Source organism: Corella eumyota, chromosome 4, assembly GCF_963082875.1.
Source record: "Corella eumyota chromosome 4, kaCorEumy4.1, whole genome shotgun sequence".
NCBI classification, from domain to species: Eukaryota; Metazoa; Chordata; class Ascidiacea; order Phlebobranchia; family Corellidae; genus Corella; species Corella eumyota.
In genome coordinates, this window is record NC_137493.1 from 12,768,968 (window position 1) to 12,788,102 (window position 19,135).

Sequence of the window (19,135 nt, forward strand, 5' to 3'; positions counted from 1 at the left end):
CAATAAAAATTTGAATTAACGAACTATTATGCAACAACTTTAAAAGTTAAATTTAAACCAAGACCAACTAACAACAAAAAGGTCAAACGATTTTTGTAGTTGTTTTATGTATTACATTTACCTGTTTTTATTTCCAAATGTAAAACTAGAAATTGTATTTCTAGAAGATACAGTGTTAGCTTGCAATTTAGGTCTATACGTTTTATGATTAGGCGATTTTCGTTTTTTTTAAACAAAACAGTGTTTTAATAATGACTTTTTAAGTTAAAAATTTTTTTTTTGTTAATACTTTTTTAATAATAAGGTTGCATTTATGCAGGGCAAATGCTATTTAAAAAGTTATTTTTACGTCAAACTAACATCCTCCTATGCACCGAATATAAGCTTGTCTACGTTATTTTCACATATGAAAATAATCACGTGGTGTGTTTCTTGCTACTAATATTAACAAACTGACTCATAGGGGAAGTTGTAAAGTCAATTTATATAGAGGTTTAGACTAAAACTAAAGGTGTTATATTAATCATTTGTGTTTTATTTTTTTGTTAAAACGGGTTATAAGTGTAGTGAAAGCTACATGTATGCAACATGAAAAATATCGACGTAAGGTCATATAATAATTTTTGGAGTTATACGTTTATCGTAGTTATTTTATGCTTTTTATCTTCAATTGAAGGAGGTAAGATTTATTTTCTTGTTGTAACTTACAGAAATATGTAAACTCATTATTCATTTTCTGTTTATTATATTTTTATATTTACGTAAATTTTTACAGTAAATATCTCTAAAACTGCTAAACGCAACTTAAAACTTTGTTAAAGTAAGAAAATGTTATCGTTTTTTATATTTAAGTAGCAAAGTAAGTTTTTTTGGATAGAGAATAAATATAAAAAAAACAATTTTACTAATATTCATTGAGGAAATTCCCACATTTTTAAATCACGTGGTTTTGACTTGAAATACTTTTTTTTTTGTTTTTTTTTGTATATATCTTTATCCTCGATGTGGGAAAGTCGAATGCGCGACTTAAACATAGAGTAACATAAGTTACTCCGACCCAGTCTCGAGTTTCCTGTGGCAGTTTGGGATATTATAGAGACTATAATTGCCCAGTAATTATGCTACTGATTAAGTGCTGGCTCAGCAGGAGTTCATACCGTTTATAGCGCCTTACTCGAGGGCGCTACAGCATGAGAACAGTGGGGATTGAACCCACGACCTCATGTGTGGTGTAGCAAGAGTTCTTATCACTACACCATGCTGCCGGTTTAATTTATAATCGTGGTCAATTAGATTTTTTGTATTAAAATTGGTATTTAAAGTCTGTTAGTTGGTAGAATGTGAACAAATAAACACGAAAAGGTTAATAAATTAAAATCATTTCATATATATTTAGCTTGTAGTGACAGTGTAATTGGAATTAAAGATACTATCTACAGTTTATCAGACAATCAACTTAATGTTAAAAATGCTGAGAATTTTTGTAAGGAAAATGGTGGAAGTTTGGCTTCAATTCGAAATCAAAAAGCAAACGATTTTATTATCAATCTTATTAACAACAAATATAGAAATGGTAAAAAAAAAGTTTTTTCCTATTTGAAACTGATCATTAAGCAGTTTAATAAACAGTAATATACTTAAAATATATATAAGTGTTAAAAAGGTCGTTATAAGTATTTAAATAAAATTTAAGTTTTTGTTGTTCCCCTTTCATCTGCTACCAATACAATTTTTTAATTCCAGCAGATTTGCAAAGAGTGTGGATATTTTACAAGCAAGATGAACATGAAGGTAATATAGCCAGAGCATACAGATATGCTTTATCACCTGAAGAAATAAATGGTTGGATGAGTGCTGAACGTTTAGGAGACATTGCTTATGTTGATCTTTACAAAAGGTTGGTAAAAATAGACTATACAACACTCAAAATATTTTTTTTTAAATTTTAAATTAAGATGATCGAATAATATGATTGCCAGTTGATTCTTACATGGGTTAATACACATAAGGAAAACTGTATTGGGGGTTTAAGTCCATTCAAACTCGCATTGCGTCACCTTTATAAAATTTAAGGCACATATATATGCTAAATGGGTATATTAACTATGGTAAACCTTAGTTCAGTAAGTATGTTAGTTACTTTGTTGAATATATAATATAAGTGCATGCGCAAGTGTCAGAAGAATTTAGGCACACAAAATTTATCATTATGACCATTTATTGCTCACCATTTTAAATTACAAAATAATTTGATTTAATCAATTACATTATAATGTTTAAAACAAAACCAAGTTTAATTCACACTGCCCTTTTTTCATATATAGCTGTTGTTATTAAAATAACTTTAATATAAAAAGTTAGTTGTTAAAAATCTGTATTACATATTAGAACTACTGCTCTTATCTTATGATAAGTGCAATGGTTACGAAAAAAGTAAAAGAATGAGCAATACAATTGTCAATAACTCTACAAACAATAAAAAACATACTGTATTTTCAGACATATTTATTAATTTGATAATGGTTTGTTAAGAAAGTATTTATAGATAGAAACTAGCAACACATAATAGTCACAATTAATGTAAATGGACTAAGTATGGATCGCTCGATAGCCAAAAATGATAGCCATAGCAGATAGCCAAATGGTCTGCAAGGGAAAAAAAACTTTTAAAAAATTTTGAAATTTTTGTTGTTTGGGTACAGATCAACTGGCATCTAATAAATATAACATTGACATAATTTTAAAATTTAGTTCAAAGCCAGGATTTGCACAACCTCTTACATTTTGTCAATTTCGATTTACAAGGTGGAGTATAACAGTTGGGCCTACACCTGATAATTGTGGTTATGAACCTGCTGAAGGTAAATAATAAAACTTATACATTTTTTTGTTTATGCTGTTAACATTAAAATTGTCTTAAAATATCAACAGTTTATTATTAAATAGTTGAATGCTATTAAATAAACAACACATTGCATTTATATATATATATTATGTATAAACAGGGCGGATTGTTTTTGACTTTCAATTTTTTGGATCTTCCGATAATGTCAATTCATTGAAAAGATATCTTTTACATAGAGCTACTCAACCTTTTTCCACCAAATTAACTGCCACTGATGATTCTAGTCTTGGTATTGAAGGGTTTAAGAACTTATATGGAAACATATCTGTTCCAGGTAATAAATAGTGTTTTAACTGAAAAGCTTTTGCTTATTTAATATTACTTCAAGTTTCAATAAGCTGTAATATATTTTGGTGAGTAACTTGGTTTGGTTAAATCTAAATTAGAAAATTGGTCTTGAAACCTACTAACTACATTTGATTTTATTTGGGAAATATTATTTGCTTAGCCATATTCAAAAAAATGTATACATTTTTTTTATATATTGTTTTTATTGAAAGATAATATTGAAAGATATTTTTCATAAAAGGAATTTGCTTAAAAAATACTAAAATAGTATATATTATATACCAAATAGTATTAGATCATTTTTTTAGCATTTATATATATATGTAAAATTTTATAGATATACCAGACACTCATGTAATAATTGGAGCAAAATATTCAGATAACAACTGGGTTTGGCCTGATCAAACTCCAGTTAACTTCTTTACATTACCACAAACTCCTTCTAATTTGTGCACAGCATTTCATTATCAAAATGGTTCTTGGAAGCTCATACCAATTAACTGTACAGAAACATACAACTTTGCCTGTCAATATCAATGTAATTATTTTGTAAAAAAAATGTAAAAGAATCGTAAATATTTTACATGAGAATTACTTATTTTTATGTGTATTAAAAATAGGTTACTGTCGTATACAATGTCATTATTTTTTCATTAAGTTTAAAGTGTGTTAAATAATTTTAGTTACCACACAAGCTTATTCTGTACAATGTGATGGTAACTCTATTAATGTTACTTGGAGTACAAATTTATTATCACTTCAATCAATCCATTCTAATTTGAACTTGATAACACAGGTAGTGTGGTAAAATGAGTAATTACTTCAGAAATAAAATTTGTTAATTTTAAAGAATTTATTATATTTATTAGGTTGATATTTCATCATCTGGGTCACAGTGGAGAATATTATCAAATCAACACAGTTACAGTCAATCATATGTTGTTCTTAAAGGTTTGATATCAAGAACTACCTACATAGCTAGAGTAAAACATATATATAATTTATATTTTTATACTCATATAAATGACAAAAACCTAGCTTTCTTTTAAATATTATGATTTTAAATAAGTAAGTTTATATTTAAAAAATCCTAATTGCTTTTTTATTTATTGTTTTAAGATTTACAACAAACACAAAATTGTTTTAAAAAGAGGTTTTTATTTTAAAACTTTTTTTATGAAAGGTAACTGTAATGTTTGGTAATTGTGGTAGTCAATCAGTAACATCAAATTCAAGTGTTACCACCAGTTTTGGTGTTCCTGAAAACATAACTTTATCTTATGTTGATTCAACCCAACCTAATTGTATTATTAAGTGGCCAATACCAACTAGTTATGTGGATGACATTTTATCATATGAGGTTAGGAAATATATTAAGGTGTTAAAAATTCAAAATAATCTTGGGTAGGGTTAAAATATTATAATTTATTTTGAATTTAGGTTGAAGGACGAAGCAACACAAACACATCATTGATTGCCTTTAATCCCAGCTCATTAACTAAAATGGAAAATGAATACTTTATGGAAATACCTTTAGATGTTCATAATTACAACAAAACTGTTGCATTTAGGGTAATGTATTTTTGATTCAAGTTAAAATATTTCTTTGCTTATAAATTATTAATGATTTAATTTTTTAGATAAGAGCAGGTTCGTGTGAAGGTTTTGGAGAATGGAAAAATGTAAATGGAACTTGTGTTTCACCAATCAAAGTAATAAAAACAGGTAGAAACATTGTTTGATGTAGGAATGTAAAAAAATGGGAACTAAATATGTGCAATTTTAAATTTAATGTCTAAAAAATTACAAATTAGTGTAAATATGATACCTTTTTGTCAATAAAAATTAGCTTTTTATGTTAAGGATGGACCTAATAAAAAAGTATTAAATTTTAAATATTTAAAAGGTAGTGGTGGAACTGGTACAAGTGTACCAATTGCAGCTATTATTGGTACATGTGTAGGTGTTATTCGAATAATAATTATCATCTTGGTTGTTATTTTTATGAAAAAAAGAAGGTAAGAAAAATTTGGAATCGAATTATTTTTGTAGCTTGTAATATATATAAATGGTATTGTTTTGTTAATGATCTGAATAATATTGTTTAGTTTTTTTTAATGGCAAATTCCAACAAACAATTTCTAAATGTATTTTGTTCGTACTTTTTAAATTTAAATAAATAAACTTATATAAATTTTTTACCTTAGTAAAAGAGATACTGAAGTCACACCAAAACTAATTGGTAAGTGTTTTTATATTCCTAATGTAAAAACTTCTCAGCCTATATATAAATTTTTTACCTGATGACAGTTTTGGATATTGATGATAATACTTCCTCATACTTTATTCGCTAATTTCCTGTAGATTGCTTTTGATATGTCCTATAACAAAATATAGTATAGATATATATTAACGTGTATACAACTTACAGGAAGCTTTACTGTAAAAAATCCTGATGCCAATCCAACTAATGATTTATCACCAGCTCCACCAACATCACAAGCAACTATTACCATTGTAAGTTATTGGTTCTTTTACAAGTCTTAAATAACATATTTTTTGGGGGCTAAATTGACAGATTTTTACTTGAAATGTGTTTTTTTTGGTTAAAAGTTGTTTTATCAATTTGACATGGTTGTTAATAATACAGAATTCCAACTATGCCAATTTTGTTCCATCATCAAATGATGTATATGCTGTTATAGATAAATCTAGTGCAGGTAAAATGAAATACTTAATATATTGTTTTTATAATTAATCACCATTGCATTACCAATGTAAGAAGTCTGACTCACAATCTAAAGGTAACTGATTGTTTTAAAAAGGACCGAGTCATAAGCTGTTTTTATTTAAATATTTTGTTTTTTAATTAATCAGGCATTTGTAATAACATTTCTTATTTTATTAAAATATTTTGTTTTTAGTGAAACCTGCTAAAAAGCAATCTCAATCCCCAACCTTTATTAAAGGAAATGATCTACAATCAAAATATGTGGATATTATTACTAACAAAAAGTTACAAACCTTGTTTCAGGTATAAAAAATTTAAGTTTTTACTAGTTTATGGTAAGTTTTAAATTTCAGTTTCTGATTTTATTCACATTTTAATAGCCTAATATTTTTTTGTTTGTTTTAGAAATTGGTTGATGAATGCAAGAAGTTTGATAATCCATGTACAAATGCACAACTTGAAAGTAGCAAGAAGAAAAATCGTTACAAAAACATTTATCCATGTAAGATTTTTTTAAATCTTGGTTTATTGACAAGACATGCGAAATTATAAGAGCGCTAGCTACTGTATTTTATATAAACTATTAACATTTTATTTTCACTGTAGAATTCGTAATAATAAACCCTATTTTAACTACATTTATATTATAAAGATTATAACTTAATTTAAAACTTAAATTTTAGTTGATCATGCTAGAGTTATATTGAAAGATAACAAGGGTGAAGATTACATAAATGCTGCTTTTATAGATGTAAATTTATATTAGCTAAGACTTTTTGTGTATTAACTTAATGCAGAATACAGCTTAAAATTTTAATATTAGTTTTTATCAACCTTTTTAAGCCCTGAAAATAGCTTTTTTTTAAATTTAGACTGTTTTATTTAGGGTTACAAACATAAAAAAAAGTTTATAGCAGCACAAGGCCCAACTGATTTTACTGTCAACGATTTTTGGACAATGATATATCAGCAAAAATCTAATGTCATTGTTATGCTTACTGGCTTAGTAGAAAATGCCAAGGTAACTTAAATTGTCTGTTTTTGTAAAAATAAGTTTGTATGTATTTATATTTTAACTAATTATCTGATTTTTAGGAAAAGTGTTCTCAGTATTGGCCTAACATCAACAAAAGCAAACAAGTTGGTAAATTTCAAATTGAAAATGTTGAAGAATCATGTTCTGAGGGAATCTTTAGAAGAAAATTAATCCTTACTTGTCCTGATGTTAGATTAACTTGTCAATTACATACCAATATTATATAGATTTGTATATCACTCACCAATGTACTTTTAAATAAATAAGCTACAATCCAATATTACATAAACATTTTCGTATCCTTTTCAAGTATTGGTTTATTATTTATGCTAATATCAAATACATTTTTGATTCACATTTTTTTTTCTGTTAACAAAGGTCAAACAAGAAATCATCCAAATTCAGTTGGTGGCCTGGCCTGACCATGGAGTACCAAAAACTACATCAACTATTGTTCATTTACATGACATGGTAGAACAAGCAACTCTTGACACATCACCCATTATTGTTCACTGCAGGTTATTGTTTTATTCAAGTATACATTAGCTAATATTTAAAGGTTATGGTGCTGGTTTTACTTTTGGCTAGCAAAAAATAGCCTCAAAGCAAGTTAAAATATAAAGGGCTTACTAAAATGAAGTTATGCCAATTATAAATGCCTCTTAATTCTTAATTTGTGATAAATTGTTTTAAATATAGTGCTGGAGCAGGTAGATCAGGAACTTATATTGCAATGGACATTTTATTTCATCAACTTAAAGATCAACAGGGAGCTGACATTCATCAAACTATTCTGGAAATGCGGAAAAATAGAACTCAGATGGTCCAAAATGCTGTAAGTATTTTTTTTAATAGGAACTAAAGTTAACTGTTGAACTTATTTTTTAAATTCTAACTTATTTTTATTATTATGTAAAATCATTCATAATTTCTTTGGCAATTCTATTCAGAACCAATATGGATTAATATTCAAACTTGTAATGGAACACTACATGCTTCCAAACAGTGATCTTTCAGTACAAGACTACTCTCAATTATCTAACAATGAAATGTAAGTTATATGCCTTACCAGTATATTAATAAAAAAAAAACAATAGGATTAAAATGAATGCCGTTGAAAAATAACTTTTTTATTGTAGAAGCCAATTAGCTCAAACCGAATTCAAAAGACTGAATACACTTGTAGACCTACATACTTACTCAACAGCTGATCATAACTCCGATCAAAATGTTGATCTTCTATGCAGACCAAGTAATTTTTTAATTGTAAAATATTTAAACCTTTTAATTTAATGTATGACTTATAATAAAATACCTTAAGGCTTACTTTTTATCTTTATTCAGATGATGAAAATATTGTGATGGTATTGGAAGGTTTTGAGTCAAAAGTGTATGTTAATGCATCTTATATGCAGGTTAGTCAATTACAATGTTTTTTATTCAATATAAAATGAAGGTACACACAATTTTAAGGCAGTTGTTGCATAAAAAACTGTTGGGTTTGGTATGTAATAAATTCTTGTTTTTTTCATGTTGGTTAAAGAATGCAGAATGTGTGAGAAAGTTTGTTGCTGCACAAAATCCACAAGATGACACTGCTGAGTTATTTTGGAATATGGTTTCACAGAATGCTATCAACACAATTGTTCAACTGGAAGATGTGGTAAATATTGTAGTATATTTTTAAGTATTTTGATAACTATATTATAACCTATTTATTTGGTTATAGAACTGTGATTGGATATCAGCAACAAGAGGTGAAAGCATTCAGCATGGTAACTTCTTAGTGGAGGTTGTTAAAGAGAATGTAATGGAAGGCTGTATCAAGAAACTTCTTACTATTTCCAACAACCATGTTGTAAGCTTTTAAAAAGTTACATTGAATTCATTAGGGATGTTGTAACTAGATTTATAAAGACTGACAAAATATTTCTAATTATTTTTAAAACTTTTACAAGCTATCTAAGTCAATAAATCACCTGAATTTGACCACTTGGAGTAGTGATACCACCCCACCAAGTGTTGGGGTTTTGCTTGATGTTATCACAAATCAAATGCTCTTTTCCAGTGATTCGAAAACAAGTTTGTCACTTGTACATTGCAGGTAACTATTTACCTTTTAAAACATATTATGTAGAGTTTCAACATAATATTTTGGTTGGTTTTATTTACAAGAAATGGTTGTACAAGAACTGGTCTTTTTATTGCACTGATGAATATCTTGGAAAGATTGAAATCCCAGCGTAGGATTGATGTATTTCGAGCAATCAAAGATCTTAGAGATATGAGACCCAACATGGTCAATCAATATGTAAGTAATTTAAAATTTTAGTTTTATTATGCATTAAACAAGGTAAAATCTAAACTTAAAAATCTATAAAAACTTTTTTGTTATACAAATTTATTATATTACAGGAGCTATATCATTTTTGTTACCAATTTGTTTCTCAATATCTTCAAACCTTTGAAACATATGGCAACTACGAATAATATTCAAATTTCCAACTATAGGGCCGAATATATGAGTTCTAAAACTTGTTTGTTGTAGCGATAAATCTGGTTTAGTAAAAATCTTTACTTGATCACTTAAATCTGTTTATTATTATTTTGTTAAAAAAAACTTGATATCAAGCAATTTTTTACACAAAACTTTAAACACTGTACTTTTGAGTGACAGATATGTATAAGCTTATTTAAAATGCGCATATGTAAAGGAAACTTTATCGTTATAAAATGCATAGCCTGATACATTTTTACTTTGTGATTATTATCCTTGCTAAATGATTTGTATTGAAATTTTTGATGTTATAATCGGTATTTAATTTTAATTCCATTTTTTGTATATATTTCAATTTATAAAGTTTTTTTTTCTATAATAGAGGCTGAGTGTTCAATTTTACCTGCTTTAAAGCATATCGAGGTTAAAAAATGCGGGTTCAATTTTTAAAATCACACAATTTACCAGGTTAACATAAGACTAATAAACAATATGCATACTGGTTGTGGCTACAAAAATATTAAACACCATGTTGAAATTTTACATTAGTAACGCATTGCTATTTTTTTATTCATAGTTTATTGCACTCTGTTTAAATTTAAAAAATATATATTTGGGCATTATTTAATATTTTAAAATTTTAAAGATATTCAAGTTACATTTTTATTTCAGTTTTTGAAAAAATTTTTTTATTTTGTATATATTTTTATCCTCGATGTGGGAAAGTCGAATGCGCGACTTAAACACAGAGTAACATAAGTTACTCCGACCCAGTCTCGAGTTTCCTGTGGCAGTTTGGGATATTATAGAGACTATAATTGCCCAGTAATTATGCTACTGATTAAGTGCTGGCTCAGCAGGAGTTCATACCGTTTATAGCGCCTTACTCGAGGGCGCTACAGCATGAGATCAGTGGGGATTGAACCCACGACCTCATGTGTGGTGTAGCAAGAGTTCTTATCACTACACCATGCTGCCGGTTTAATTTATAATCGTGGTCAATTAGATTTTTTGTATTAAAATTGGTATTTAAAGTCTGTTAGTTGGTAGAATGTGAACAAATAAACACGAAAAGGTTAATAAATTAAAATCATTTCATATATATTTAGCTTGTAGTGACAGTGTAATTGGAATTAAAGATACTATCTACAGTTTATCAGACAATCAACTTAATGTTAAAAATGCTGAGAATTTTTGTAAGGAAAATGGTGGAAGTTTGGCTTCAATTCGAAATCAAAAAGCAAACGATTTTATTATCAATCTTATTAACAACAAATATAGAAATGGTAAAAAAAAAGTTTTTTCCTATTTGAAACTGATCATTAAGCAGTTTAATAAACAGTAATATACTTAAAATATATATAAGTGTTAAAAAGGTCGTTATAAGTATTTAAATAAAATTTAAGTTTTTGTTGTTCCCCTTTCATCTGCTACCAATACAATTTTTTAATTCCAGCAGATTTGCAAAGAGTGTGGATATTTTACAAGCAAGATGAACATGAAGGTAATATAGCCAGAGCATACAGATATGCTTTATCACCTGAAGAAATAAATGGTTGGATGAGTGCTGAACGTTTAGGAGACATTGCTTATGTTGATCTTTACAAAAGGTTGGTAAAAATAGACTATACAACACTCAAAATATTTTTTTTTAAATTTTAAATTAAGATGATCGAATAATATGATTGCCAGTTGATTCTTACATGGGTTAATACACATAAGGAAAACTGTATTGGGGGTTTAAGTCCATTCAAACTCGCATTGCGTCACCTTTATAAAATTTAAGGCACACATATATGCTAAATGGGTATATTAACTATGGTAAACCTTAGTTCAGTAAGTATGTTAGTTACTTTGTTGAATATATAATATAAGTGCATGCGCAAGTGTCAGAAGAATTTAGGCACACAAAATTTATCATTATGACCATTTATTGCTCACCATTTTAAATTACAAAATAATTTGATTTAATCAATTACATTATAATGTTTAAAACAAAACCAAGTTTAATTCACACTGCCCTTTTTTCATATATAGCTGTTGTTATTAAAATAACTTTAATATAAAAAGTTAGTTGTTAAAAATCTGTATTACATATTAGAACTACTGCTCTTATCTTATGATAAGTGCAATGGTTACGAAAAAAGTAAAAGAATGAGCAATACAATTGTCAATAACTCTACAAACAATAAAAAACATACTGTATTTTCAGACATATTTATTAATTTGATAATGGTTTGTTAAGAAAGTATTTATAGATAGAAACTAGCAACACATAATAGTCACAATTAATGTAAATGGACTAAGTATGGATCGCTCGATAGCCAAAAATGATAGCCATAGCAGATAGCCAAATGGTCTGCAAGGGAAAAAAAACTTTTAAAAAATTTTGAAATTTTTGTTGTTTGGGTACAGATCAACTGGCATCTAATAAATATAACATTGACATAATTTTAAAATTTAGTTCAAAGCCAGGATTTGCACAACCTCTTACATTTTGTCAATTTCGATTTACAAGGTGGAGTATAACAGTTGGGCCTACACCTGATAATTGTGGTTATGAACCTGCTGAAGGTAAATAATAAAACTTATACATTTTTTTGTTTATGCTGTTAACATTAAAATTGTCTTAAAATATCAACAGTTTATTATTAAATAGTTGAATGCTATTAAATAAACAACACATTGCATTTATATATATATTATGTATAAACAGGGCGGATTGTTTTTGACTTTCAATTTTTTGGATCTTCCGATAATGTCAATTCATTGAAAAGATATCTTTTACATAGAGCTACTCAACCTTTTTCCACCAAATTAACTGCCACTGATGATTCTAGTCTTGGTATTGAAGGGTTTAAGAACTTATATGGAAACATATCTGTTCCAGGTAATAAATAGTGTTTTAACTGAAAAGCTTTTGCTTATTTAATATTACTTCAAGTTTCAATAAGCTGTAATATATTTTGGTGAGTAACTTGGTTTGGTTAAATCTAAATTAGAAAATTGGTCTTGAAACCTACTAACTACATTTTATTTTATTTGGGAAATATTATTTGCTTAGCCATATTCAAAAAAATGTATACATTTTTTTTATATATTGTTTTTATTGAAAGATAATATTGAAAGATATTTTTCATAAAAGGAATTTGCTTAAAAAATACTAAAATAGTATATATTATATACCAAATAGTATTAGATCATTTTTTTAGCATTTATATATATATGTAAAATTTTATAGATATACCAGACACTCATGTAATAATTGGAGCAAAATATTCAGATAACAACTGGGTTTGGCCTGATCAAACTCCAGTTAACTTCTTTACATTACCACAAACTCCTTCTAATTTGTGCACAGCATTTCATTATCAAAATGGTTCTTGGAAGCTCATACCAATTAACTGTACAGAAACATACAACTTTGCCTGTCAATATCAATGTAATTATTTTGTAAAAAAAATGTAAAAGAATCGTAAATATTTTACATGAGAATTACTTATTTTTATGTGTATTAAAAATAGGTTACTGTCGTATACAATGTCATTATTTTTTCATTAAGTTTAAAGTGTGTTAAATAATTTTAGTTACCACACAAGCTTATTCTGTACAATGTGATGGTAACTCTATTAATGTTACTTGGAGTACAAATTTATTATCACTTCAATCAATCCATTCTAATTTGAACTTGATAACACAGGTAGTGTGGTAAAATGAGTAATTACTTCAGAAATAAAATTTGTTAATTTTAAAGAATTTATTATATTTATTAGGTTGATATTTCATCATCTGGGTCACAGTGGAGAATATTATCAAATCAACACAGTTACAGTCAATCATATGTTGTTCTTAAAGGTTTGATATCAAGAACTACCTACATAGCTAGAGTAAAACATATATATAATTTATATTTTTATACTCATATAAATGACAAAAACCTAGCTTTCTTTTAAATATTATGATTTTAAATAAGTAAGTTTATATTTAAAAAAATCCTAATTGCTTTTTTATTTATTGTTTTAAGATTTACAACAAACACAAAATTGTTTATTAAAAGAGGTTTTTATTTTAAAACTTTTTTATGAAAGGTAACTGTAATGCTTGGTAATTGTGGTAGTCAGTCAGTAACATCAAATTCAAGTGTTACAACCAGTTTTGGTGTTCCTGGAAACATAACTTTATCTTATGTTGATTCAACCCAACCTAATTGTATTATTAAGTGGCCAATACCAACTAGTTATGTGGATGACATTCTATTATATGAGGTTAGGAAATATATTAAGGTGTTAAAAATTCAAAATAATCTTGGGTAGGGTTAAAATATTATAATTTATTTTGAATTTAGGTTGAAGGACGAAGCAACACAAACACATCATTGATTGCCTTTAATCCCAGCTTATTAACTACGATGGAAAATGAATACTTTATGGAAATACCTTTAGATGTTCATAATTACAACAAAACTGTTGCATTTAGGGTAATGTATTTTTGATTCAAGTTAAAATATTTCTTTGCTTATAAATTATTAATGATTTAATTTTTTAGATAAGAGCAGGTTCGTGTGAAGGTTTTGGAGAATGGAAAAATGTAAATGGAACTTGTGTTTCACCAATCAAAGTAATAAAAACAGGTAGAAACATTGTTTGATGTAGGAATGTAAAAAAATGGGAACTAAATATGTGCAATTTTAAATTTAATGTCTAAAAAATTACAAATTAGTGTAAATATGATATCTTTTTGTCAATAAAAATTAGCTTTTTATGTTAAGGATGGACCTAATAAAAAAGTATTAAATTTTAAATATTTAAAAGGTAGTGGTGGAACTGGTACAAGTGTACCAATTGCAGCTATTATTGGTCCATGTGTAGGTGTTATTCTAATAATAATGATCATCTTGGTTGTTATTTTTATGAAAAAAAGAAGGTAAGAAAAATTTGGAATCGAATTATTTTTGTAGCTTGTAATATATATAAATGGCATTGTTTTGTTAATGATCTGAATAATATTTTTTAGTTTTTTTTAATGACAAATTCCAACAAACAATTTCTAAATGTATTTTGTTCGTACTTTTTAAATTTGAATAAATAAACTTATATAAATTTTTTACCTTAGTAAAAGAGATACTGAAGTCACACCAAAACTAATTGGTAAGTGTTTTTATATTCCTAATGTAAAAATTTCTCAGCCTATATATAAATTTTTTACCTGATGACAGTTTTGGATATTGATGATAATACTTCCTCATACTTTATTCGCTAATTTCCTATAGATTGCCGTTGATATGTCCTATAACAAAATATAGTATAGATATATATTAACGTGTACACAACTTACAGGAAGCGATACTGTAAAAAATCCTGATGCCAATCCAACTAATGATTTATCACCAGCTCCACCAACATCACAAGCAACTATTACCATTGTAAGTTATTAGTTCTTTTACAAGTCTTAAATAACATATTTTTTGGGGGCTAAATTGACAGATTTTTACTTGAAATGTGTTTTTTTTGGTTAAAAGTTGTCTTATCAATTTGACATGGTTGTTAATAATACAGAATTCCAACTATGCCAATTTTGTTCCATCATCAAATGATGTATATGCTGTTATAGATAAATCTAGTGCAGGTAAAATGAAATACTTAATATATTGTTTTTATAATTAATCATCATTGCATTACCAATGTAAGAAGTCTGACTCACAATCTAAAAGTAACTGATTGTTTTAAAAAGGACCGAAACAAGTTGTTTTTATTTAAATATTTTGTTTTTTAATTAATCAGGCATTTGTAATAACATTTCTTATTTTATTAAAATATTTTGTTTTTAGTGAAACCTGCCAAAAAGCCATCTCAATCCCCAACCTTTATCAAAGGAAATGATCTACAATCAAAATATGTGGATATTATTACTAACAAAAAGTTACAAACCTTGTTTCAGGTATATAAAATTGAAGTTTTTACTAGTTTATGGTAAGTTTTAAATTTCAGTTTCTGATTTTATTCACATTTTAATAGCCTAACATTTTTTTGTTTGTTTTAGAAAATGGTTGATGAATCCAAGAAGTTTGATAATCCATGTACAAATGCACAACTTGAAAGTAGCAAGAAGAAAAATCGTTACAAAAACATTTATCCATGTAAGTTTTTAAAAATTTTGGTTTATTGTCAAGACATGAGAAATTATAAGAGCGCTAGCTACTGTATCTTATATAAACTATTAACATTTTATTTTCACTGTAGAATTCTAAATAACAAACCCCATCTTAACTACATTTATATTATAAAGATTATAACTTAATTTAAAACTTTTTCATTTTAGTTGATCATGCTAGAGTTATATTGAAAGATAACAAGGGTGAAGATTACATAAATGCTGCTTTTATAAATGTAAATTTATATTAGCTAAGACTTTTTGTGTATTAACTTAATGCAGAATACAGCTTAAAATTTTAATATTAGTTTTTATCACCCTTCTAAGGCCGGAAAATAGCTTTTTTATTAATTCCGGATGTTTTATCCAGGGTTACAAACAAGAAAAAAAGTTTATAGCAGCACAAGGCCCAACTGATTTTACTGTCAACGATTTTTGGACAATGATATATCAGCAAAAATCTAATGTCATTGTTATGCTAACTGGCCTGGTAGAAAATGCTAAGGTAACTTAAATTGTCTGTTTTTGTAAAATTAGTATGTATGTATTTATATTTTACCTAATTATCTGATTTTTAGGAAAAGTGTGCCCAGTATTGGCCTAACATCAACAAAAACAAACAAGTTGGTAAATTTCAAATTGAAAATGTTGAAGAATCATGTTCTGAGGGAATCTTTAGAAGAAAATTAATCCTTACTTGTCCTGATGTTAGATTAACTTGTCAATAACATACCAATATTATATAGATTTGTATATCACTCACCATGTACTTTTAAATAAATAAGCTACAATCCAATATTACCTGAACATTTTCGTATCCTTTTCAAGTATTGGTTATTGTTTATGCTAACATCAAATACATTTTAGATTTTAATTTTTTTTCTGTTAACAAAGGTCAAACAAGAAATCATCCAAATTCAGTTGGTGGCCTGGCCTGACCACGGAGTGCCAAAAACTACATCAACTATTGTTCATTTACATGACATGGTAGAACAAGCGACTGTTGACACATCACCCATTATTGTTCACTGCAGGTTATTGTTTTGGTCAAATATACGCTGGTATTTAAAGGTTATGGTGCTGGTTTTACCTTTGGCTAGCAACTAGCAAGTCTAAATTTATTTTTTTTTCTCAATTATAATACAGCATCAATCAATATTTTACACGATGCGATAAAAACTAGCCTCAGAGCAAGTTAAAATTTGAGGGGCATGCTTTTGTTAATGCCTATCTGTTCTTAATTTGTGATAAATTGTTTTAAATATAGTGCTGGAGCAGGTAGATCAGGAACTTATATTGCAATGAATATTTTATTTCATCAACTTAAAGACCAACAGGGAGCTGACATTCATCAAACCATTCTTAAAATGCGGAAAAATAGAACCCAGATGGTTCAAAATGCTGTGAGTATTTTTCTGCAATTGTTAGTATTAGCAACTTAACTACATTTCTCTTGTGTCCTATATTTAACTTCCCTTTATTATTACGTAAAAGCCAGTAATACTAGTAATACTTGGCAATATCTTTAGAACCAATATGGGCTAGTTTTTAAACTAACGATGGAACACTTTATGCTCCCAAACAGTGATCTTTCAGTACAAGACTTTTCCCAATTAACTGGCAAAGAAATGTAGGTTACATGATGCTATACTTGTTTATAATTAAAAAAATAAAAGGTTTAAAATAAATGATGTTTAAAAATAACTTTTTTAATTAAGGGGCGAATTAGCTCAAACAGAGTTCAAGAGACTGAGTACACTTGTAGACTTACATACTTACTCAACAGCTGATAAAAATGCCGGTCAAAATGTGGATCCATTTTGCAAACCAAGTAATTTTTTAATTAGTAAACTCAATTTATTATAACCTATTATTATAAAACACTTAAAGGCTGATTTTCATCGTTATTTAGACGATGGAAATATTGTGATGGTGTTGGAAGGTTTTGAGTGTATGTTAATGCATCTTATATACAGGTTAGTTAAATGTTTAAGGCTATATGTTAATTGTTTTATATTAAAGTGTAAGTAGCCAACTTTCTTAAGGAAATAACTATTTTTTTTATTTTTTAGAATGCAGAATGTGTAAGAAAGTTTGTAGCTGCACAAAATCCACAAGATGACACTACTGAGTTGTTTTGGAATATGGTTTCACAGAATTCTATTAACACAATTGTACAACTGGAAGATGTGGTAATTTTTATCTATTTTTAAGTGTTTCAATTAAAAAGTTATAAATAAATATTCTGTTTATAGAATTGTGATTGGCTATCATCAACGGGAGTAGGGGAAACCATTCAGCACGGCAATTTTTTGGTGGAGGTTGTTAAAGAGAATGTAATGGAAGGCTGTAACAAAAAACTTCTTACTCTTTCATCTAGCCACAACCAATTTGTAAGCTATTAAAATAAATTAATTTTGTAAGCATGTTCGTATTTATAATTATAAAAAATTAACAAAGAAATTCCTATTATGCTATTAATTTTCAAACCTTCACAAACAGTCTAAGTCAATAAATCACCTGACTTTGACCACTTGGAGTGATGATACCACGCCACCAAGTGTTGGGGTATTGCTTGATGTTATCACAAATCAAATGCTCTTTTCCAGTGACTCTAAAACTAGTTTGTCACTTGTACATTGCAGGTAAATATGAAATTTTTAAAACTTATCCCGTAGAGATATAACAAAATATTTGGGTTGGTTTCATTTTTTAAGAAATGGTTGTACAAGAACTGGTCTTTTTATTGCACTGATGAATATCTTGGAAAGATTGAAATCCCAGCGTAGGATTGATGTATTTCGAGCAATCAAAGATCTTAGAGATATGAGACCAAACATGGTTAATCAATATGTAAGTAAACTCTAAAGACTGGGTCTAGTAATAAAATTACCCCATGTTGAGCCTGTATTATTAACCTTTTTTTTTATATTGCAGGAGCTATATCAATTTTGTTACCAATTTGTTTCTCAATATCTTCAAACCTTTGAAACTTATGGCAACTACGAATAATATTTAAATATCTTACTAGACAAAATATAAGAGTTTTAAAAACATGTTAGTTGTATCAGTGAAACTGGTTTAGTTTTAAACCTTGCATGACCAAGTGATTTCGCGTATTATAAAAAGTTATTTTTTTTTATTTCTTTAATAGGGTTCAATTTACCTGCTTAAATGTATAAAAAGGTTAAATAATTTCTTATAGTAAAAATAAATATTGATATTGATAAGTTATAAATTTTATCATGTTAATATTTTTTTTTTAAATTATGTGTTTGTTTCTCTTTTCACTTTATATATTCTATGATTTAAAGTTATAAAAGTATGTGCAAAGTTACAGTGCATACAAACAATATTTATTTCAGCAACTTACCTACTCTAACAATCGAACGGTTTACGTACAGGCTGTTTAATATTTTCATCGGCAATCTAATTCATTGTTTTTAATAAGGAAACAATAAAAAATTTGAATTAATGAACTGTTATGCAACAACTTTAAAAGGTAAATTTAAACCAAGACCAACTAAC

General features: G+C 27.4%; 5 protein-coding genes across 5 annotated transcripts; all 5 read left to right on the plus strand.

Annotated features, from left to right (window-relative positions):
* Positions 1-588: 588 nt before the first annotated feature.
* On the plus strand, positions 589-6,117 carry LOC145750881 (uncharacterized). Its single transcript, XM_082566953.1, has 16 exons — positions 589-679; positions 1,397-1,573; positions 1,744-1,897; positions 2,752-2,861; positions 3,006-3,179; positions 3,531-3,731; positions 3,877-3,989; positions 4,063-4,176; positions 4,377-4,553; positions 4,634-4,765; positions 4,834-4,918; positions 5,100-5,211; positions 5,401-5,435; positions 5,625-5,710; positions 5,844-5,913; positions 6,071-6,117. Exons 1-16 carry the CDS (start codon positions 589-591, stop codon positions 6,115-6,117), a joined length of 1,878 nt encoding a protein of 625 aa, XP_082423079.1.
* A 5-nt stretch (positions 6,118-6,122) lies between these two features.
* Positions 6,123-9,511, plus strand: LOC145751119 (receptor-type tyrosine-protein phosphatase epsilon-like). The gene is made up of 14 exons (XM_082567207.1): positions 6,123-6,227; positions 6,330-6,426; positions 6,811-6,945; positions 7,020-7,148; positions 7,339-7,478; positions 7,660-7,795; positions 7,911-8,011; positions 8,100-8,212; positions 8,305-8,375; positions 8,504-8,623; positions 8,690-8,818; positions 8,919-9,064; positions 9,136-9,271; positions 9,376-9,511. Exons 1-14 carry the CDS (start codon positions 6,166-6,168, stop codon positions 9,448-9,450), a joined length of 1,590 nt encoding a protein of 529 aa, XP_082423333.1. The 5' UTR covers positions 6,123-6,165; the 3' UTR covers positions 9,451-9,511.
* Positions 9,512-9,888: 377 nt separating this feature from the next.
* LOC145750882 (uncharacterized) lies at positions 9,889-15,430 on the plus strand. Its single transcript, XM_082566955.1, has 16 exons — positions 9,889-9,925; positions 10,567-10,743; positions 10,917-11,067; positions 11,922-12,031; positions 12,174-12,347; positions 12,699-12,899; positions 13,045-13,157; positions 13,231-13,344; positions 13,546-13,722; positions 13,803-13,934; positions 14,003-14,087; positions 14,269-14,380; positions 14,570-14,604; positions 14,794-14,879; positions 15,013-15,082; positions 15,285-15,430. Exons 1-16 carry the CDS (start codon positions 9,889-9,891, stop codon positions 15,428-15,430), a joined length of 1,920 nt encoding a protein of 639 aa, XP_082423081.1.
* LOC145751116 (receptor-type tyrosine-protein phosphatase C-like) lies at positions 15,258-17,770 on the plus strand. The gene is made up of 11 exons (XM_082567200.1): positions 15,258-15,394; positions 15,497-15,593; positions 15,776-15,843; positions 15,978-16,112; positions 16,186-16,314; positions 16,502-16,641; positions 16,875-17,010; positions 17,137-17,237; positions 17,326-17,438; positions 17,520-17,583; positions 17,680-17,770. The coding sequence occupies exons 2-11, from the start codon at positions 15,500-15,502 to the stop codon at positions 17,693-17,695; spliced, it is 996 nt and encodes a 331-aa protein (XP_082423326.1). The 5' UTR covers positions 15,258-15,394; positions 15,497-15,499; the 3' UTR covers positions 17,696-17,770.
* Positions 17,752-18,619, plus strand: LOC145750883 (receptor-type tyrosine-protein phosphatase alpha-like). The gene is made up of 5 exons (XM_082566956.1): positions 17,752-17,799; positions 17,863-18,000; positions 18,110-18,252; positions 18,325-18,460; positions 18,545-18,619. The coding sequence occupies exons 1-5, from the start codon at positions 17,752-17,754 to the stop codon at positions 18,617-18,619; spliced, it is 540 nt and encodes a 179-aa protein (XP_082423082.1).
* Positions 18,620-19,135: the final 516 nt, after the last annotated feature.